This window comes from Lampetra planeri, chromosome 33 (genome assembly GCF_965212315.1).
Source record: "Lampetra planeri chromosome 33, kcLamPlan1.2.h2, whole genome shotgun sequence".
Lineage (NCBI taxonomy): Eukaryota > Metazoa > Chordata > Hyperoartia > Petromyzontiformes > Petromyzontidae > Lampetra > Lampetra planeri.
Window position 1 is genome coordinate 11,508,445 of NC_136139.1, and position 23,109 is coordinate 11,531,553.

The window sequence follows — 23,109 nt, forward strand, 5'->3', positions numbered from 1 at the left end:
AGGTGCACCCTGATTGGACGTGGCTCAACGTCAGTGGCCCGTCTGAGCTCTGGGGTGACCCAGTAGCGAGATAAACCGTGATAACCCGGCAGCACATCCAGTGTGCAGGAAGACTGAAATGTGATCGCATGCAAGTGCATCCCAATTGCCTCCCACGCTAGGAACTCCACCCACGTGGTTTCCACCTCTTATGTCCATGCTTAAATGTCGTCCCTTTCTGTTTGTGCCTCAGCGAGGTTGGGCTTGTCAGGGGTATCACTGCCCACAGAGCCCCCATTCTCCATACCTCCTTCAGGACCATGGTCCCCTTTCTCCACACCCCCTCCAGGACCAGAGGCATTGAGGTCCCCTTTCTCTGTATCCCTACCTGGACCAGAGTCTTTGAGGTCCTCTTTCTCTGAACCCCCTCCTGGACCAGGGTCCTTGAGGTCATCTTTCTCTTTATCCCCTCCTGGACCAGGGTCCTTGAGGTCATCTTTCTCCGTACCACCTCCTGGACCAGGGTCCTTGATGGCCCCTTTCTCTGTGCTCACTCCTGGAATAGGGCTTCCTCCTCCTGTTTCTCCTCCAGCATTGGTGACCTGGTGGATTTCTTTCCCCATCTCCCCCATCTGTCCATGGTCTCCCGTTGTATCTCCATGGCTAGGGTGGCCAGGGTCCACAATAGCAATGCCCCCTTCCGAGCCGAGGTCCCTTCGGTCCCGTCTCGCCAGGTCCTCGCCCACACGCTCCAGCAGAGCGGTGATGGCGTTGAAGACTGCGGAGAGCCAGGCGAGGCCAAAGATGATCCACATGGCCACCATGGTCTTGTAGAGCGGCGTGTAGTGGACGCTCGGGTTGCTTCCTGTGGGCCGGAACAGAAAACCTCGGAATGAACCTGGAACTGGGGACCCGCTCTGTTGCCAAATTGGAGCCTTGCGGGCTGCTCATTACCACCGCGTTCTGTTTCTGAGTGTCCATGGGGAGGAGAGAGGAGGAGGAGCAGTGGGCTATAAATAAAGGAGAACGTGCATGGCAGGGGGGATCACGCAGGGACTGGGATGTGAACCGGAGTTATTGAGTGGAAGTTGGAGGGGTAGGGGAGCGCAGGCTATGCCATGGCTAGGATTTTTATGTGTGCGGGGAGAGTTAGCGCCACCAAACAGACTGATACACAATGTGAAAACAGTGCCTTACTAACACTAAACACACTGGTGCACAACGTGAAACCAGTGCCTTACTAACACTAAACACACTGGTGCACAACGTGAAACCAGTGCCTTACTAATACTAAACACACTGGTGCACAACGTGAAACCAGTGCCTTACTAATACTAAACACACTAGTACACAACGTGAAACCAGTGCTGAAGACAGGCGGGAGGAAGGGGCACTGGTGGTCTTCAATGGGGGTGGCCGTCAAACCAAACATGTTAATAAATTTCACCCTATGAGACCTGGGGTATCTCTAACTTTAACTTCATCCCTGACCCGAACTCTAACCCGATTTATAACCGCAGCCACCACATCATTAGCACTCGGCCGATCTCTGGTGGTAGCCCCTGCCCACGGCCCACGGCTCACGACGAGGAAGTGGTGACCTCACCGACCACGTAGTCCCCGAAGCCGATGGTGCTGAGTGTGACGAAGGAGAAGTAGTAGCTCTCGGTGTAGCTCCACCCCTCCACGGCCATGAAGATTACGGCTGGGAAGAGCACGAAGATCATGAACCCCAGGCCCACGAAGGCCATCGTGGTCAGGAGCCGGATTGAGCTCTGGAAGAGGAGCAGAAGAGGTGGTATGGAGTTTTGGGTGTGGAGGAGCTCGGGCAGTGGAGCAGAATTCGGCTTCGGTTTTGAAAGTCAAGGTGATGAGGAATGGGTAGTTGAGTTTACGTGGTTGGGTCTGGGTCAGTCATGGAGTTTAGGTGGTTGGGTCTGGGTCAGTGGTGGAGTTTGGGTGGTTGGGTCTGGGTCAGTGGTGGAGTTAGTGTGATTGGGGCTGGATCAGTGATGGAGTTTGGGTGGTTGGGTCTGGGTCAGTGGTGGAGTTTGGGTGGTTGGGTCTGGGTCAGTGGTGGAGTTTGGGTGGTTGGGTCTGGATCAGTGGTGGAGTTTGTGTGATTGGGGCTGGGTCAGTGGTGGAGTTTGGGTGTTTGGGGCTGGATCAGTGGTGGAGTTTGTGTGATTGGGGCTGGGTCAGTGGTGGAGTTTGTGTGGTTGGGGCTGGGTCAGTGGTGGAGTTTGGGTGGTTGGGTCTGGATCAGTGGTGGAGTTTGTGTGATTGGGGCTGGGTCAGTGGTGGAGTTTGGGTGTTTGGGGCTGGATCAGTGGTGGAGTTTGTGTGATTGGGGCTGGATCAGTGGTGGAGTTTGTGTGGTTGAGTCTGGGTCAGTGGTGGAGTTTGGGTGGTTGGGACTGGGTCAGTGGTGGAGTTTGGGTGGTTGGGCCTGGGTCAGTGGTGGAGTTTGGGTGGTTGGGACTGGGTCAGTGGTGGAGTTTGGGTGGTTGGGTCTGGGTCAGTGGTGGAGTTTGGGTGGTTGGGGCTGGGTCAGTGGTGGAGTTTGTGTGGTTGAGTCTGGGTCAGTGGTGGAGTTTTGGTGGTTGGGACTGGGTCAGTGGTGGAGTTTGGGTGGTTGGGTCTGGGTCAGTGGTGGAGTTTGGGTGGTTGGGGCTGGGTCAGTGGAGGGGTTTGGGTGGTTGGGGCTGGGTCAGTGGTGGAGTTTGGGTGGTTGGGGCTGGGTCAGTGGTGGAGTTTGGGTGGTTGGGGCTGGGTCAGTGGTAGAGTTTGGGTGGTTGGGGCTGGGTCAGTGGTGGAGTTTGGGTGGTTGGGTCTGGGTCAGTGGTGGAGTTTGGGTGGTTGAGTCTGGGTCAGTGGTGGAGTTTGAGTGGTTGGGGCTGAGTCAGTAGTGGAGTTTGGGTGGTTGGGTGTGGGCGGATGATACAATGTTTGTGCGTGAGAGAATGTAGGTGGATGTTGGACACTAAGGCACCCCCGTCCGTACCTTTTTGAGCCCCTTTTTTCTCAAGACTTCCGCGATCCAGTCGAGGCCACGCAGGATGACCTGGCCAACCTTGTTCAACACCACCACGTTGAGCGGGATCCCGAAGGTGGCAAAGATGATACAGAAGACCTTGCCCCCCACGGTGGCGGGGGACAGGTTCCCATAGCCTGGAGGTTGGAGGGGTTGTATACAAAACCATAATTCGGCATTGCTTAGGCCCAAAGCAGCTCCAGGGGCCTCGGATTCATGAAACATGGCCATGTGCATCCAATGTTGGATTGTCTTTGAAAATTTACAGAACAAGCGACACAATGCAGTGGCGAGTCTCCCGCCAACCGTTCTTATCGGAGACGCGGGGGAAGGACAACAACACATTCTAACTGCATTACCAAAGACCCACTCCTCCTGGTTGAGTGTCTGGTCTTTACCCATCTGGACTGCTGCTGCAATTCTCTTCTCCTCGGTCTCCCTGCCTATACCCTCACTTCCCTCCAACAATTACAAATGTTTCTGGAAAAGTTATTTTGAATCATGGGACCTCCTTTGCCAGTACCAATATATGAGAATAGGTTTTTCCCCTTTTTTCTGGAAACAAAACATGCGTTAAGAACATAACTCTGATAATGTGCACTGTCCTTAAAGTTGATTGATCCACACCCGAGACAGCTTTCCTTAGAGCCTAGTCTCATATGGGTTGGACCAGATGACGCCAAAAGGCGCACCTTTTGGCGTCATCTGGTCTAACCCATATGAGACTAGGCTCTAAGGAAAGCTGTCTCGGGTGTGGATCAATGAACTTTAAGGACAGTGCACATTATCAGAGTTATGTTTTTTTGTTTGTATTATGACTGCAGGTATTGCGGTCTATGCAAACATGACTCCTTGTAAAAAAAAAAGGTGTCAGTTTTGTTGCCAGATAGAAGGGTAAAGAACCAATTATCATATTTTTACTGGCAAATGAGGTTCCCATAATGCGTTAAGAAGTTAAAACACCAAACTGAAACCTTTGAAAACGAATCATGTCTGCATTAACCACAATACTTGTGGTCAGAATGCAAACAAAAAACATACTCTGATAATATATGCATCGTCTTTGAAACTGATTGGTCCACACCAGAGACAGCTTTCTTTTGAGCCTCGTCTGAAACGGTGTTAGACCAGAGGTATGCCAAAAAGGCAGTTGGTGTTTTAACAACTTAACACCTGTTTTGTTGTCAGAAAAAGGGGAAACCCCAATTCTCGTTATTTAGAATCTCCCATTTAATTCTCACACTTCACCTCTCCTCATTCAACATCACTGATTTCACGTTTACTACACCACTGTCTTTTTAAATACCGTATACTCGTCTTTAAATCTCTCCATGGCCTTTCCCTACCTCGCTCACAATCTTATGTATCTCTGTCCTCCCTGTGCCCAATCCCGTTTTCGATATTTCTCCCTCCTTGCACCCTTCCACGAGAATTCACTTCCCGTGCACATTGAGAAATCCCCCTCCTTAACCTCCTTGCATTCCTCTCTTTAAAGCCTCGCCTCTTTTCCATTGCCCAATCCCTTCCTCTTCTCCCCCCTCCACTCCTTCCCATCCCTCATTCTTCGGCCCTTTGCACACCCCTTGCCATCTAAATCAGTTGATTTGTGTTACCGCTATCAAACTATGTGAGGTGCCTTGAGCTAAGGTGCTCTATAAATATAAGATAATAGGATGCCCAAAACCGATAATCGAACTCAGGTGGCCAGGTTCATAGCATGGATGGCCCTCGCCCCGAGGGCTCCCCAGCGTACCAATGGTGGTGACGACGGTCCCTGCAAAGAAGATGGCGCTGTTGTAGTCCCAATTGGTGAGGTTGGAGATAGTTCCGTCGGCGCCCATCACCCCGTAGATCCGCGCCTCCACGACGAGCTGCGCCCGCAGCACAGAACGGGCGGACACTCATGGAGGGTTGGCCGTGACATAAAAGGGGGGGGGCAGTGGGGGGAGCAGCTGTACCCCCTCTATAAATGGGAATAGCATTTGAGGGTCCAAACCGTCCTCTCCAGCTTGAGCATCACTGAGAACACCTTGCTGCTGTTGTATTTGGAAGGGCAGGGGAGGCATGGGAAGGAGTAGAGGGGCGAGGGGAGAGAAGAGAAAGGGAATTACACATAGAGAAGAGGGAAGCTTTAAGAGGGGAAAGAAACGTGGTTAAGCAGGGGGACTGCTTAGTGTATAGGAGACGTTGATTCTAGTGGAAGTGTGAAAGGAGGGACAAAGATCGACAATATGATTGGGCACAGGCGGAAAAGGAGGGACAGAGAGAAAGAAGATTGTGAACGAGATGAGGAAAGTCCATGGAGAGATTTCAAGATAACTGTATTTGGTCAGGCCGGTGTATGTTGCATGTGTAGTGTCATAGCGCCAGCTGGTGGACACCAGCGGCAGTCGTGGTGGACAGACACAGCGCTCACGCCGGTGAGCGTGTGCACGGCTGTGTTGGCAGAGCGGAAGAACTAGGGCAAGGGTTGTGGACGACCACATCTGGAGGCCCCTGGAACCTGCCAGTAGGTTCGAGAAGGGAGGCGTGGTCAGAGCGGGGCCAGGCCGCGCTGGTAGCATAAAAGGAGCTCGAGGCTGCCGGTCCTGGGATTGGACTCGTCGCCGTCGTCGTCGCTGCCGTCTTCGCTAGATATTGCGCTGCAGGATAGTTGTTGGCTGTCTCAGTCAGCACCGTCAGTGTTAGACGGCTAGTGTTGTGTACAGGCGAGGCGAAGCGCCTGTGGAGAGTGTGTGGACGAGACCGTGAACGTTAATAAAGCGCCTCCTACAAACCTCGTCTCCGAATCATTGACACTGCACATGTATGTTGAACTTCTTTCGCACTGTACGTAGCCAACTGTGCTCGTCGGAGATGCGGGGGAAGGATAACAAACTAAACACAAACAAGCATGTCGGTCCGCCTTGGGTGTAAAACTGCCACACTACACTCATGTTTAAAGAGGCCTGTTTTATTGTACTGTGCAGTTTGGGGGATCCATGGTTGTGCTGCTGTACAGCTGCGTGTTACGGTTGTGCATTCCATGTTTTTCATAACTAATTACTTTTACTGTTACAAGATAATCCTGAGTGTGATCATTCTTGACTATACAAGTGTAGTCTATAAGGGAATGCGGTAATACCTGGACATGCGAATATACAATGTACGAAGTTTCAATATCACGAATTTTGGATGTATTACTTTAGTATGATATTAATCGTAACAAATTAATTAAAATAACAAATGTTGTACACTGAAACGAATAAAAAAATATAGCAATCTGCAATATTACATGAATAGGAATGTAATTATGTTTGTTGACCTTTGCGTATCGCGATGGGTCATAGAAAGTTTGTTTGCATTCGCCTCGGCCAATCAAAGCGCAGCAACGCGCTATGACGGAGCTGTGGCAATACAACCTTGTGACTGCACCAAACACTACTGGTGAGTGTAACATATATTTTACGATACAGTACATTACGTATCTTTAACTTGTGTCAGTTTATTTTAAATTTTAATGTGTTTATAGTTTTAAATGGTAAGTTACGCAGGCTGGGAACGCATCCTCAGAGTACTAATGTTATAAGGTATTGAAAATACGAAGTTTCGATATGCAAAGCTCCAGTAACGCATCTACTTCGTATTTTGAGGTATAACTGTGGACTTCGCTTGTAGCCGATCTTGTAAGCAAGTGTTGATTCCACAAGCCACGTTTTGTGCCTCACCTTTGATTGATTGTTCAGCACCTGCCTGTTTACCCCAAACATCGGGGACGGCGTGAACCATCACCGCCGAATGTGATGTAATGTCCCAGCTCCTAATGAACCATTAGCGCTGGTCACCAGCATCATGGCCATGGCAAGCACCAACACGATCATAGACAAACAAAGACAAAGTTCCTCCGTATAGCCTGTAACAGACTGTTGGGGAAAGTGTCATTAGCGAGCACCTATAAAGGCCGACACGGCACACGAGGAGGTTGGTGGCCAGCACCACGCCCGCCCGCCTTTGTCTCCCCAGTGTCGATATTTACACCTCACCATTTGAGGCTTTAAGTCCACCTAGGGGAGGCCCTGGGCCGATTCAGGTAATGGTGTTGGCCGTGAACGGGAATCGAACTCAGGTCGCCGGGTTCGTAGTGCAGCGAGCAAACCGCTACACTACCGCATCCCATATACACTATCACCGAGACAACTACAACCTCCTTGGCTGTCCATCGAAGACGATGATGACGTTGCTCCTTTTGTGGATGAGGGATTGGGATGGGTTAGCGCCTTTGGTGCTCGTGCCACTTCATGTGGCTGTGGAGGCCAATGCGATAGCCACACACTCTGCTGCAGCTGGGACACGTGTGTTGGATGTCGGGTGACGTTATCCCAGCTTTGTGTTGGTGTCTCTGGGTGCGTCTCTCACATCTACTCTGTGAGATGGTGTCTTCCAGTTTCTGAACCCCTCTGGCACAGGTGGACTACCAGGTGGACCTGTCCAGCGCCAGGGGCTCCAGGCTAGAATGATTGATGTTACAACGCTTCAGCAGGTCCTTGCTGTGGTCCTTGAAGCGCTTTTTCTGTCCTACAGCAGAGGGTTTGGCTGCGCTGATTTGGCCGTAGAGAACTCGACGGGGGAGGCGGTAATCAGGCCATGCGGATCACGTGGCCGAGCCAGCGGAGGTGTCGTTTAGCCATGCTTGCCTCAATGCAGGACGACTTGGTGTTGTTGAGGATCTCAGTGCGGGGTACTTTGTCCTTCAAGGTTAGCCCTAGGATGCGCTGGAGGCATCTGATGTGGAAGGCTTCCAGGATGTTGATGTGCTGCCTATATGGGGTCCAGGCCGCTGAGCCATAAAGCAGAGTGGAGACACAAACAGCATTCTAAACTGCCACCTTGGTGTGGGTCTTGAGGTTACTGTTTTCGAAGACCCTGGTCCGGAGGCGTCCAAAGGAAGCGGAGGCTCTATTGATGCGAATGTGGATTTCATCGTCTAGGGAGCACGTAGGGGGAGATGTCAGAACCGAAGTAGGTGACGTGGGGCACCAATTTGAGGTGAACACCATCCATGTTGAAGGTAGGAAGTGAGGTAGACGCGGATCACAGTTGAGCAATTATTTACGTCTTCTGTGTATTCATTTGGAGGTCGACGGAGCGGTAGAAGGAGGAGACCAGCTTGAGGTTGTGTTGCATGGATTCTGGGGTGTGAGCCAGGAGTGCACAGTCATGTGCATATTGCAGTTTTTTGTGTGGGTTTGGAGGCGTCTTAGGTTGAAGAGATGTCCATCCAGACGGTACTGTAGCCGGATTCTGTCGTGTGACAGGCTTGTGATGGCAGCAAGAAGCATGCTGAATATGACTGGAGCCAGAATACTGCCTTGCTTGACCCAACCTCCACGTTGAAGGCCTCTGATTGAAGCCCACAATGCACCACTCTGGCATGCATTCCTTCATGGAACTATTTTAGAATGCTCAGAAACTTGGGAGGCACCCCAAGTTTGATAAGCTGCCGCCGGAGTATCTCGCTGTTGATGGTGTCGAATGCTTTGGTGAGGTTGATAAAAGCTATGAAGAGGTCTTTTGTTTTGCTCCCGGCAGTTTTTCCTGCAGTTGATTTGCCACAAAGATTATGTCGGTAGTGTTCCCGCCTTTCCTGAAGCCGCACTGGGATTCTGGGAGTATTTTTTGGATAGGTGCTTTGTGAGCCGGTAGAGGCATTATCATGGCGAGGACCTTCCCGGCGATTGAAAGGTGGGAGATACCTCTGCTGTTGCCACAAGCCACTTTGCCACGCTTCTTCTTGTAGATAACTAAAATATTTGCATCCTTCCATTCCTGTGGGATGGTTTCGGACAGCCAGATGGACTTGATGAGAAGGTGCAAGCGGCGAAGGAGGAAGTATCCCCCATGCTTCAGGATCTCAGCTGGGATGCCGTCGGGTCCAGCACTTTTCTTCTTTTTCAGGCTTTTGACTGCCTGGTAGACCTCAGAAATTTTTGGTGGAGTGTCGAGTTCATGAAGGGCAGGATATCTGTGAGTGTGTTGATGATGTCGGTGTGGTTGAGGAGGTTATGAAAGTGATCCTCCCATCTCTCCAAGATCTTTTGGCGGTCCTTGAAAAGCGTGTTGCCATCAGTAGACCTGATCACGGTGATGGCTTGTTTTTGGGGACAATAGAGGACTTTGATGGCATCATAAAACCCTTGGGTGTTGTTTGTGTCCACGAGGTTTTGGATCTTATCTGCTTTTGAGACCCACCAGGTATCGTCCATGGCACGGAGAGCACGCTGGGACTCTGCTTTGGCCTTGGAGAGGGAGGATTGGAGAGTGGGGGAGTCTGGGTTGGAAAGGATGGCTTTGTGGGCCTGGCTTTTGTTCTGTAGTAGTGTGTGAATGTCGGCAGCGTTCTTGTAGAACCAGTCTTGGTGACGATTTTTGGTGTACCCGACTAATTCGGAGGCTGCCTCGAGGATGGCTGTGCGCAACTCAGTCCATGTGGTGTTGAGGGTCTAGGGAGTTTGGGGGGAGTTTGGTGGAGAGGAGACGCCGCAGGTTGTTAGCGACAGCTGGATTTTTTAGGGCATTGCAGTTGAGTCTCTTATTTGGGGCCTTCCTTGGATGGCATGGACGGATCTCAATGTGGAGCTTGGCTTTGATCATACGGTGATCAGTCCAACATTCCGCCCACGCATGGCTCGGGTCACGAGCTCCTCATTTTGGTCGCACTGAAGTAGGATGATGTAATCTAGCAGGTGCCAGTGTTTGGAACGGGGGTGTTGCCATGAGTTCATGTGCTTGCCCTTCAACTGGAACAGGGTATTGGTGACCACTAGGTGGTGTTCAAAGCATAGGGAGAGTAGCTGCAGCCCATTTCTGTTCTGCTTACCCACCCCATGCTGGCCTAGTACACGGTCCCAGGTCTTATGTTCGGAGCCCACCCCGACATTGAAGTTTCCCATGAGGAGTAACTTGTTAGTATGGGATGTGTTTTTAAATGGCAGTGTCGAGAGCTTTATAGAAGGCCTCCTTGTCTGCGTCCAGTGTAGGCGCATCAGCACTGATGAGCGTGGCAGAGCGTCCCCCAGCCAAAGGGATGCACCACGTCATAAGCCGCTCACTAATGCCAACAGGGGATTCAGAGACGCGTTGGAGGAGTCACGTTTTAACAGCAAAACCCACTCTATGGAGGCGGCGAGAATCATCCGGAACACCCTTCCAAAGGAAGGCGTAGCCCTCACCAACCTCTGTGAGAAAGTCTTCTCCAGGTAAGCTTGTTTCACTGAGGGCTGTAATGTCGATGTCGTATTTCCTGAGTTCATGGGCCACAAGGGCTGTCCTTCTGTATGGTCTGTCGGTTTTTTTCTTTAGAGGCCAGGAGGGTGCGGACATTTCATGAAGAAACCTGAAGGGGCAAACGAGTCTTGCATGTTATTGAGTTTCGGCCGCTGAATGGGATGCTCCGGTGGTAGCAGCTAACCATCCAGAGTGAGTGGAACGGACAATTTTTGGACCACATTTTCTCGGCCCTTCCCCGTCAGTGGTGAGCAGTGCGGGGCTGCTCAGACACGATGGAATCTGCTGAAGAGACACGCTGTCCCATCCTGTGTCTCGGTGACCTAAACTCCATCGCTGCCTCCGTGGAGAGTTTAGATATATTCTCCCAGTCACATCCTTCGCCTGCACCTTCCACCATTCGCTGTTACCGTAGGGCTTTAAAAAAAAGGGGAGGGGGGATGGGGAAAGAGGTTGGAGCAAGAAACCTGCATAGGGAGTGGATTATGGTGAGGATAGGGGTGCGCAGTCCCTACGCCCACCATCTTCACTCCAGCCAGACAGACTCAGGTGGCATGGGGAACTCACGACGACCTTCGTCTGGCCAGAGCTGCAGTGGACTGCCAGAGATCCGGTTTGTTGAATACCGCCATTGAGGGTCCCCACCACAGATTGGAAGTCAGGGTTTTCTCCCCCTAGTCAAAATTTACCCCACAAGGCAGTGGGGCAGGGGTTGGCAAGTTGTAGATGCCTCTGGGTACCGCCGCAGCTCCGTGATCCGCTCCTGGTTTGGTCTGGTGTCACGAGACACCAGTTACCGTGGGCTGCCCATGGGGAGGCACGGGAGTCTTGGTGATGGAGGCTCTGTACTGGCAAGGAAGACTTACGCACTCAGCTTCCTGTTTCACCGTTACGGCTCGCCAAAGGCAGCGTTTGACAGCATGGGTAGCAAAACATAGCAAGCAAGCATGCAAGCAGAGCAACAGGCAAGCAAGCAAGCAGGCATGCACCTAAGCTAATCGTGATTACTGCACTCGGCACATCACATCATCCTGTGGTTGAGGCAAACACCCACAGCCATAGCCACAACCATCACCACATCCACCATCACAATTACCACCACACATGAACACCACGATCATAGCTACTACCTTCACAATCATAATCACCACCAACATCAGCAGTCTTAATGACAGCCACAGCATGCGAGGATACTGAGGGCCACATACCCCGCTTCAATCCCAGCCAACACCACGGCCCGCCGCTTTTGTGTCCTCAGCGCTGATGTTTACACCCCAGATTCTTGTTTAAGGCTGAGTCGACCTAGGTGAGGCCCAGGACTGGTCCAGGTATTCGTTACTGACGTCGGCCACGAGGTAGGAATCCAAGTGGGCTCCCTGCGTGCACAGCAGTGCGCTACGCACTCCTTCACACGGAGCGCCTGATAAAGCCGGCGAGCGCGTGAGAGGGTTGTAGGGTCAGCACTTCGCCTGGCCACCTTGGTCTCTCCAGCGCGGATGTTTACACGCAGGTGCTCGTTCAAGGCCGCTCAGATATCACTCGCCAGTGATGTTAACCGTGAACGGGAATGAACCCGGGTAGCGCGATGCGCCACGTACTGCGCCATACGAAGATCACCCGTATTGCCTTAACATGTTGTAGGGCACCGTTCTTCACTGGTTTGTAGAGTGGGGGGGGGGGGGTGAACTTTTGCCGATGAGACATCATCATCATTGTGAGGTCCACAACACATCTGAAACCATTGGGGCCAGTGCCGGATTAAGCTAGTGCGGGGCCTGTAGCATATGTTGTTATAAAGGGGCCCGACATAAAATAAAAACCCACAAATATTCAAACATACCTTTTTAACTTGCATAGTAAAGTAATTTTATTTGTTCATTTGCTATACAACCAGATAATACGACAAATCGTTAATCTTAAACACTCAGTCGTTCATAAAAGTTTAAGGCAGTATAGTACTATAGTAATAGAGCAAGTGCAGAATCACTGAACCGGAATTGATAGCTTGGAAGCATTTAGCGCGGGGCCCTTGAAAGTGCGGGGTCCGTAGCTACTACACATGTAGCTACTTGTGTAGCTACTACATATGTAGCTACTACACATGTAGCTACTACATGTGTAGCTACTACATGTGTAGCTACTCGTGCTACTACATATGTAGCTACTACATGTGTAGCTACTACATGTGTAGCTACTACATGTGTAGCTACTACATGTGTAGCTACTACATGTGTAGCTACTACATGTGTAGCTACTCGTGCTACTACATGTGTAGCTACTACATGTGTAGCTACTACATGTGTAGCTACTACATGTGTAGCTACTACATGTGTAGCTACTACATGTGTAGCTACTACATGTGTAGCTACTCGTGCTACTGGGAGAATCCGGCCCTGATTGGGGCTGCGCGGTGGGGTGGCTTTCACTCGCTGTGTATTGTCGGAGGCAGCACGTCAGGGGCCGCACTGAAGGCCAACAGGGGCCGTCAGTGGTCCGCGGGCCTTGCACTTTAGAATCCCGCTGTAGGCGTCGATCGTGACCGGGAATCGAACCCGGGCAGCCGGGTTCGTAGCACAGTGCGCTAACCGCTGCACTATCACTCCCCACACACACTGAGACTCTCACACATACTGCACACATCTAAACACACACGCGTATTCACGCACACACGCGCACACACACACGCACACACTCCATCGCTGGTGCGCAAATTAGGCGCCTGCCACACAGCGGTGGCACGTGATGCAATCCTCAGCATCGTCTCTGCGAGTGATTGGTTGTCGTCATCGGTCACGCCAGGCGAATGAGCCGCGGTGTGAGTGACAGATGTGTCTTCATCTTCTTGGTTCTTTCGGTAAAGTCACGTAGAAGGGAAGTAATAAAATAATAAAAATAAAACATAATAAAATAATTCTCACGACGTTTCGGCCACAACGCAAGCAGCCGTCCTCAGGTGAAGACCAGGTCTGTCGGGGAGACAGCGTCTGAATGAAACACCACCACGCTTGGAGCGTATATTTAAGCTGGGATGGAAGGGGGGAAGGGCGCCTTGACAAAATAATTTGCATATCAAGAGAAATTTAGCATATTTATGGGAAATGCAGGTATGTGATTAGTACTACTGTAGAGGTGTAATTGTGTATGAGCATGGATGGCTAACAAACACAAGGGGCGTGGTTAGGGCCGTACACAGAGGAGGTGCTCACACCGACGTCCGCACCTGCATCCCCCACGGGCCCCTCCCGGGGGCCGAGTACTATAAAGGTGGTGAGTCGGAGGGCTCTAGGTCGAGTATTAGCTTAAACCAGCGAAGAGCGAAGACCAGCTAGAATAGGCCCCGGAGCTCCCCTGGCTCGCTGTCCTTGTCAGGGCCGACGAGGGCAAGCCGGTGGCGTGGCCCCGAGTCTGGAGACTCAGGGTGCCGGGATCCCAGCTTGACCAGGGCTGGGATAGGTAGCCTCCCCTAGCTCCGTAGTGGAGGACTCGGGCGTAGGTTAGTGGGGTTAGATGTTGCGTCTCCCTGTTAGACGAGTGAAGGGGACGATACTCCTCTAAGTGCTGTGTGTACCCGTTACTGTGCACAAGTTGGTGTTAATAAATAAGTGTGCCTCCGACTCCGTCGTCAAAGCCTCCTGAATACTACTACATCTGGGGTCAGAAGTGAACGTTCAACGATGGACACACGAGGGACGACACGTACCAGGGAGTCGGAGATGGAGGACACCTCGGCCGAATCGGCACCAGAGATGGCCGGGGTCGGATCGGAGCAGCCGGGGCCGAGTACACCCGCGCTGCTACGACAGGAAGGGAGGGATGCGTCGGCCGAGGGACTTCGGCTGGCTCACTCCCGCCTGGCGGAGCTGCTCTACGATGCGGCCGCCACGTTGGAGGAGATCACGCGGCTGGGGGCTGGAGAGGCTGCGCGGGACGACGACGGCAGCCGACGCGCGGCGACATTTCCCGCCACCCCGACGCGGCTCGCGGTTAAATTTCCCGCCATCACTACAGTGGGAGCAGAGGGCGGGGCCGGCCCGCGTCAGGTGACTGCTGAGGGCCAAGCACAAGCCGTGACATCATCAACACCGGCCAGCGCGTCAACAACGGAGCGACCGGCGATGCCATGCTCGCAGCCCGCCCACACTGTAACGTCTGCTGGGAACGACGGAGCGCGATCCGCAGCCACGGACGTCGCGTTACAGCAGCGACTGCCGCCTCTCAAAGAATTCGTGGGCACGGACGGGGACTGGGGCGGCTTCAAAAGACGGTTCATCGCTCATCAGGAGATGGCGAACTGGACGGACGCCGAAGCACTACGCGCGCTGCCGGCAATGCTGGACAACGACGCCCTGGCTACCCTCACCTCGGCGCCTAAGGAAAAGCGCGCCACGCTGCACTTGGCGCTGCAGCTGCTGTCAGCTGTCTACGGCCCACCTTCGGACTGCAGGCAGCTGTTCCACGATCGTCATCGGGGCGCCAACGAATCGCCTCTGGCCTTCCGGACGGCTCTCCTGGCCTTGGCGAAGGCAGCTTTCCCGCGGATGGACGAGGAGGGGGTGGACGCTATGGTGGCGAAAAAGTTGTTGATACTCGCGGATGAGCTGGACGTCGCCGTCTTGGCTCAGGACGACACGGAGATGTCTTCCCTGCTGGTCGCGCGCCACATCCACGGGGGCTTGCGGTCCCTGCGTCGCAAGGCTGCCAAGGGGGTGGCCGGCCATGTCATGGCGGCTCCCGCCCTTCCATCGGTGGAGGTCTGCGGGGTGGAGCGGCGGGAGGAATGGAGATCTGCGGGACCACAGGCTCGGAACGAACCGAGCCGCCAGGAGCAGCCCAGGCCATCTGGGGCGCTCACACGCTGCTACAACTGTGGCCTTCAAGGCCACGTTGCTTCAGGATGCCGGGCTCCCCGTCAGCGCGGGGCGACACCTCGTCAGGACGCCGCGCCGTCTCCACCCAAGCTCCAGCAGAGAAATACGGCGAGTCGTGGCACCTCACACGTTTGGCCCATGCACACATCCGACACACACTCACGCGCTGAAACGAACAGGGCTCGCAAATCGACGGCCGTTGCGTCGGATTGTTCTGAAATGCGGCGAGCGCTCCAACCGGGTCAGTGGTCGGAGCTCGCCCATCGTGTCGTTGCAGCGTTGGCGGGATCGTCGGTCGTGGTCAGTCATATTGATGGGGTAGAGGTGCGGATTTTAATTGACAGGAGCATCGGCGACCATTATATCTGATTTGATTTATAACATCCTTCCCGTTCAAAGTCGTCCCTTGCTCCCCGTTGACGTGCCATGCTATGCTGCTAACGGGGGCTCGCTAGGCATCATTGGGCAAATACGCGCCAAAATTTGCATTGGAGACATTAAATTATCCGGCCCTGTTTCGGTTTCCTCCTCACTGGCGGTTCCGTGCCTGTTGGGGACGGATTTCTTGGCTAAAATGCCCATTCGTATCTTGATCGACCAGGGGTGCATCGAGCTCCCGTCGGGCCGACGTGTAACGTTTTTGTCTTCCCCCGCCACGGAGCGTCGGGCGTTTGCGACCGTGCAGGCGCTCGTGGCAAAAACTGTGCGCGTACCCCCGGGGGCTCAGATGCTCGTCCCTCTTAGGTTGCGTCGGCCGTTTGCTGAGGGGGTTGCGGATCGGGGGGTTTTGTTGGGACCATCTCGGGCCGGGGTCAATGGACCCGATTTGCTAGCGGCTCAGACAATGGTGAAAGGGGATGGGGACCCCTTCATTGCAGTCCTTAATGTAGGATCGCGAACGGCCGTGGTTCCTCAAGGGACCGTGCTTGCACACGTAACGCCGGCACCCTATGAGGAATCACTCGTGGGTCAGGTAAGCACCGATCCTCCGTCGCGACCGCATTCGGACTGTGATGACGGATGGCTGGATGCGCTTTGCGTGGGATCAGTGGACCTGTCCGACTCGCAGCGTGCGCAGCTGCGAGTTCTCCTGAAAGAATTTGCCGACGTTTTTAGTCAACACAAATTTGATATTGGTTGTACTAAATTGCTGCGACACCATATTGACACGGGTGACAGCGCGCCAATCCGCCAAAATCCCTTTCGGTTGAGTCCCGCCGAAAAGGATCATGTCAAATCGGCCGTTGATGACATGCTAGCCGCCGATATCATTTCCCCTTCCAACAGCCCGTGGGGCGCGCCGATCGTTTTGGTGAAAAAACACGACGGCTCGCTGCGGTTTTGTGTCGACTTTCGGCGGTTGAACAAAATTTCAGTAGCCGACGCGTACCCGCTTCCTCGAATGGATGAGTCGCTCGATGCCTTGGCGGGGGCGCGATTCTTTTCCACCCTGGATTTACTTTCTGGATTCTGGCAGCTTCCTCTGGATGACGAATCCAAACCTAAGACTGCTTTCCGTACACCGCAAGGCCTCTTCCAATTTAACCGCTTGCCGATGGGCTTACATTCTGCGCCAGCAACTTTTCAGCGGTTAATGGAACTGGTCTTGGCGGGCTTACAATGGGATTCGTGTTTAATTTACTTGGACGATGTCATCGTCTTTAGCAAATCATTCGATGAACACCTCCAGAGGTTGCGTGCTGTTTTCCTCAAAATGCGGGCTGCCAATTTGAAATTTAAACCGCAGAAGTGCCATTTGCTCCGAATCGGTGCGCTATTTGGGTCATATTGTTGGACGCTCGGGGATATCCACTGATCCCGCCAAAACGGAATGCGTCAGCTCCTGGCCGACTCCCACCTCGGTGGGAGAGGTCAGGAGTTTCATTGGGTTCGCGTCGTACTACCGACGGTTTGTGGCTGACTTCGCTACGATCGCGAAACCATTGCATGCCTTGACGTCCAAGGGAGTCAGGTTTCATTGGGGGCCGGAAGAGGAGGCTGCTTTTCGCGCCCTCCGGAATGCCCTGGTGGGGGCTCCGCCGTTGAATTACCCCGATTTCTCACAACCCTTCTTGCTCGATACAGACGCAAGTAACACGGGCATTGGGGGCGTGCTGTCCCAGCTCATTGGTGGCGTAGAGCATGTGGTGGCTTACGGTAGTCGGGTACTGTCTCCGGCGGAACAACGGTACTGCGTTACCCGTCGGGAATTATTGGCAATTGTTTATTTCGTTCAGCAATACCGCCCGTATCTGTACGGTCGACGTTTCACCGTCCGTACAGATCATGCGGCTCTGCAGTACGCCCTGCGGGTTCAACAACCATCGGGGCAGTTGTCTCGATGGTTGAAGATTCTCCAAGACTACGACTTTGTCACCACATATCGTAAGGGCGTCCGCCACACGAACGCTGACGCCCTGTCACGGTTGCCACCTAATTCGGAGTGCGCTTGCCTCTTGGGTTCGGGGCGTTGTAGGCCCCCGAACGTGACCACCGATTCGGTCCTTGTGGCCGCCGCCGATGCGCCTTCAACTTCGGGTCCTATCGAGCAAGAAGGGAGGGATTCGTTGCTGGGCTTGTCGGTTGCGGAGTGGGGACGCCTCCAAATGGAGGACACGTCCCTCCTCGCTCTGCGCCGTCGCACCGGGGGGGTTGGTCAGGGGGTGGCGAACGTTGACTCGTGGGGGTTGTTCCAGGGGCTTTTAATGCACTGGGACGGGAAATCCCGCCGCCAACGGCTCGTGGTGCCTGCAGCATTGAGGGGTAAGGTGGTATGGGCTGCGCATGAGCGGCTCCTGCACTTGGGGGTTCACAAGACCTTTGCCATGCTCCAACTCGATTTCTTCTGGCCGGGCATGGCAAAGGACGTGGGGGATCTCCTGGGGTCGTGCACGCAATGCGCGCAGCGGAAACCACCAGCGAGGGGGTCCAACCCTCCGCTGCAGTCGATAAAGGTTTCCCGGATTAACGAGCTCGTTGCTCTGGATATTCTCGGGTCATTTCCCGCTACACCCAGGGGAAATAGGTATTTATTGACAGGGGTCAAATACTTCACGAGATGGCCCATGGCCTGGCCCCTGGCCAACCAGTCGGCAGCAGCCATCGCGGAGGCCTTTGTCCAGGGCTATGTCCTCGACAAGGGTGCTCCGGAACGGCTGCTGACTGACCAGGGTAAGAATTTTTCGGGGAAACTCCTCCGCGAGGTGTGCGACCTCTTGGGTACGGAGAAAATTCGGACCTCCCCATATCACCCACAAACTGACGGGATGGTGGAACGGCTGCATCGGACTATCACGTCCATGCTGTCCCAGCAGGTATCGGAATCCCACACAGATTGGGACCTTCGCATTGCGTGTGTGTTACAAGCCTACAGGATGGCTCCCCATGCGGCCACCGGATTTTCCCCTTTCTTTTTAATGTATGGCCGCGAGGCTAACCCGCCTGTGACGACCCAGCTGAAGCTCTCGGCGCCTCAGGCGAAGTCTACATTGTCCGAACACGTTAAATTTAACATTGGCAAATTATCTGAGGCGCGGGAAGCGGCCGTGCAAAATTCTGAACTCCGCCAGAAGGCGAATGAGAGGCTTAGGCTGGGGCGGGTACATGTGTTCAAATGGAAACCGGGGGACAGGGCATGGTTGCACTGTCCCCAGGTGCCGCTGGCGACCTCGTCTAAGTTGGTACGGCCGTGGCGGGGGCCCATGGAGGTTGTACAGGTCTTGCGGCTGCAATGTGTACGCGTCAAATGGGGGAGGCGTCGGTGGTACGTGCACCCCTCCAGGTTGAAACCGTTCATTGCGCCGCCCCGTGGTTCGCACACACACACGCATGGCCAAACGTGTGAGGGGTCCGCCGACTCCCCGACGTCGCTGCTTTCGCCTAACCTGACATCGACTGTTCCATCTCCAGGTGCAACAGGAGTGACGGGTCCACGACCGCCAACCCCTCCCGGGGGGGTCGGGGGTCACTCGGCAGCGAAGCCAGACTCTCTCGCACCCGGACCGTCAACAACCGCCACTGAGCGTGCCGGGACGGGCCCTTGTGACGGGCCCGCCGCGAGAACGCGCGCCAAAATGCGCAGACTTTTGTGAGGTCGGCCGTTGGGGGGCCCTTGCGGATGGTGGGAGGAGGCGTCCGGAGCGCGTGTATATATGTTGGTTTTGCGGAATGGGGTATTTATTCGGGGGGGTGCGTCGGGTTATTTTTTTCTTCCTGTTTCCTGTTGTTGTTGTTGTTGTTGTTATGGTTGTCATTGTTCTTGTTAAAATGACACGAGGCACACACGGTTTTGGGGAGGGATGCACCTTTATTCTGATTTTGTTGCAGCCGGGGACGGCTGCGAGCTGTACAGGGGGGGGTGATGTAGAGGTGTAATTGTGTATGGGCACGGATGGCTAACAAACACAAGGGGCGTGGTTAGGGCCGTACACAAAGGAGGTGCTCACACCGACGTCCGCACCTGCATCCCCCACGGGCCCCTCCCGGGGGCCGAGTACTATAAAAGGTGGTGAGCCGGAGGGCTCGAGGTCGAGTATCAGCTTAAACCAGCGAAGACCAGCTAGAATGGGCCCCGGAGCTCCCCTGGCTCGCTGTCCTTGTCAGGGCCGACCAGGGCAAGCCGGTGGCGTGGCCCCGAGAGCCCAGACTGACGTTCTTATAAGAGCCGGTCTGGAGACTCAGGGTGCCGGGATCCCACCTTGACCAGGGCTGGGATAGGTAGCCTCCCCTAGCTCCGTAGTGGAGGACTCGGGCGTAGGTTAGTGGGGTTCAATGTTGCGTCTCCCTGTTAGACGAGTGAAGGGGACAATACCCCTCTAAGTGCTGTGTGTACCCGTTACTGTGCACAAGTTGGTGTTAATAAATAAGTGTGCCTCCGACTCCGTCGTCAAAGCCTCCTGAATACTTACTACACTACATGTGAAATGCGTAGGTGGGCGGGGGGTTTCAAAGTCATATTATGCCCGTGCATTATGCAGGATTAGCAGCATCAAAGGGAGAGGATATGGGAAATGCAGGTATGTGATTAGTACTACTTATGCCCGTGCATTATGCAGGATTAGCAGCATCAAAGGGAGGGGATATGGGAAATGCAGGTATGTGATTAGTACTACTTATGCCCGTGCATTATGCAGGATTAGCAGCATCAAAGGGAGGGGATATGGGAAATGCAGGTATGTGATTAGTACTACTTATGCCCGTGTATTATGCAGGATTAGCAGCATCAAAGGGAGGGGATAGGGGTAGCATTAATAAAGGGAAGGAATGTTAATAGTATGTAGCTGCAGTAATTAAACAACCACGTAAAAAACTAAAGTATAAATTACATAGTATCATCAGTATACTAAATATACTCTCCAATAAGCTGAGCTACTAACAGTAAGTAATACATTACAATTATATGTCGCAAAAAATATTATATGCTTCCAGTTAAACTTTTTTCCCTTACATCACACGTTATTGACAGATGTGTGTTTGCATGAGTGGCAGGTGTATATGTGAGTGACAGGTGCGTGTGTGTGAGCTGCTCAGGAGGGACGGGTGGAGGGCTCTCTGTGTAACGCGAACTCGCGTGAGCTGAAGCGAGTCAACACTGCCCAGACAATGCGACGGGGACTATCGAAGACAATAATAGCAACAGTAGCAGCATCAGCCAAGGAGTCGTCTCGATGTGTACCTGCGTCACTGTGCACGGCCCTCTTTAGCCCCGTCGTGCTGCAATGCGAGCAGTGGCCGATGGGTTCGGTCTATAATTCACGACAGTCTATAATTCACAACAGTCCAGGTGTCAACATCTTGACTCCATCGGCCTCTTGGCTTCGTGTGATGCAGACGACGCCTTCATGCATCGTGCGCGGTGACGTCACCGCCCCGCACGTGCACTTGGCCGCGAGCCAGAATCCAGCCAGCAAAACTTTATTTTCGGATATAGCACGAGGTGTGTGTGTGTGTGTCTGTTTATTAGCCAGCAGAACGTGTTGAAGTAAGCACACTCATTGGCAGAGCCGGGCTCGTTAAACTAAATTCTGCCGGCGGTGCCACATGTTGTTGGCAAGCGCTGTCCCTCTAAACCACGGCGCCCTGTTAAGCACAGCGCGGAGGCAATGTTTAGACAGTCACGACGCGTTGGTTGTGAAGCATTGCGTGTTAACAGGTCGCGTGTTGACTGTGTACACTCCGTGGGCGTGTCGGTGTTTGCGGCTCTGTGTGCCGATGCGGTTGTGTGAATGCGTGAATCTGAATGCCCAGATGTGTGCGTGCGTGTGTGAGTTCATGCATTCCCCATACCAGGTGCTGAGTATCGGCACCATTGACCAGCGTCGTGAGATATGGCCATATATATATGTATAATCTCCTCTATTCCTCTAATTGATTGTATGGTGCCTCATGAAATCCGGTTCCCAGGGTCGCCTTCTTGATGCGAGCATCGCCACGTAGGAAGCGCGGACTTTATCTCGCAAAGAATCGAACCTTGTTGGAGCCAGAGACAGAATCTGGAGGAATAGACTGGGACAACGTTGGCAACAGCGAGATGAGACTGAGAGCGGAGGCGCGCACACCTTCTAGGAGAGAGGGAGAGCTGATAGTGGTCCTCCAGCCCACACCAACACTCAAGACAAATTACAGATCACTCAGGTGTCCGCTTCCACAGCGGCGAGCGATGTAGATGGAGACCAAACGTGAGAGGACATGACCCAACGAGGAACCAAGAGTGATGGTGATTGTGATGATTTCCTGTGGCGAATGACTAGCGACTCTTGTCAATTCAGTTCTAAGTGGTTTAGCCATTCGCTTAGTTGTCACTCAATCACTCACCGACCCACCCACTTGCCCACTCACCCAACCACACGCCCACCTACTCACCTACTTACTAACACAACCACCCACTCATCCACCCACCCACTCACTCATCCACTCCCCTACCTACTCACCTACCAACAAAATTACTCTCTGCGTGGATTGTATCCAGCTTCCTCCGGGTTTTCCCTCCGCGATTAGAATCACGCGTTTAGATTATTTACACTGATATACATCCATACGTGTGATGATGATTAAAGCCACGCCGGTGAGCAATAATCTGTGGCCAGGTCGGCTCTGAAAAAGAGCTCAAAGCTCAGTGGAATTTACCTGGTAAATGACAAAGTTGAGTTTGAGTTTCGGTGCCTGCGTGTGGTTCCGGCTAAGCGCTGCTCGTTGTTTCCGTGGGAGATGGAATCCGCGCAGTACAGTGGTGGCAGCTGTGGCGTCGCTGATTGGAGAGGAATACAAATGTCGTCAGAAGATGAAAAGATGAGAGCCAGACGATAGCGAGAAGAGAGAATGGTCATGATTGGGGACTTGTTTGAAAAAATGGATTGAGAGATGAGAGAGGCTAGCGTCGACCAGAGTTCGCGACCAGCACTGACGTGGCCAGCCCTCGTGGGCACGGTGAGACGGAGACCAGCGATGATGAAGGTGGAGACAGGGATGATGAAGGTGGAGACAGACGCGGAGGGGCCCAGATGGTGGCGTTAGGAAGGATCGCGGCAGAGTAGCCGCAGATCGCCAGACTCGTTTCTCGCCATTCTGTTCCTGCGTGTGGCAGCAGCGAGACGTCCAGGCGCTGAATGCCAATGGCAACGTGTATGAGAAGACTTCAACAGAGAGAGTTCGTGTAATGTTGCTCTCCCTCCTCGGTAGAAGGAGTGCACACTACAGATGTTTACTATTTGGTCCATAGTATGGATTGCATGGCCATAATCGCACTGCTGTGGCTCGCGTCTCTACATTTTCGCTCACTCCTCTCCCTCACATTCTGCGCAGGAAGTGAGCCTCAGGCTGGTGCAGTGCCCGCTGCGTGTGACAGCCACGGGCGGGACAGCTCCGCCAGGACCTGGGGGCCTTTCGTCTTAGCACTCAGGGCAATAGCTTCCGATGCCTAGCAGAGCCAATTGATGGAAGCGGATGCCGTAGTTTGAAATCACGCAT

At 53.4% G+C, this 23,109-nt stretch overlaps 1 protein-coding gene across 1 annotated transcript in view; it reads right to left on the bottom strand.

Annotated features, from left to right (window-relative positions):
* Positions 1 to 200: 200 nt before the first annotated feature.
* Positions 201 to 23,109, bottom strand: part of LOC144729844 (uncharacterized) — a 28,263-nt gene continuing 5,354 nt past the window's right edge. Inside the window, exons 2-8 of the mRNA XM_078610361.1 lie at positions 8,746 to 8,959; positions 8,106 to 8,181; positions 7,687 to 7,810; positions 4,767 to 4,884; positions 2,994 to 3,150; positions 1,586 to 1,752; positions 201 to 844 (exon numbers count right to left, since the gene is read on the bottom strand). Of these exons, the coding sequence (XP_078466487.1) occupies positions 201 to 844; positions 1,586 to 1,752; positions 2,994 to 3,150; positions 4,767 to 4,884; positions 7,687 to 7,810; positions 8,106 to 8,181; positions 8,746 to 8,959 (1,500 nt within the window). The remainder of the gene's footprint in view (positions 845 to 1,585; positions 1,753 to 2,993; positions 3,151 to 4,766; positions 4,885 to 7,686; positions 7,811 to 8,105; positions 8,182 to 8,745; positions 8,960 to 23,109) is intronic.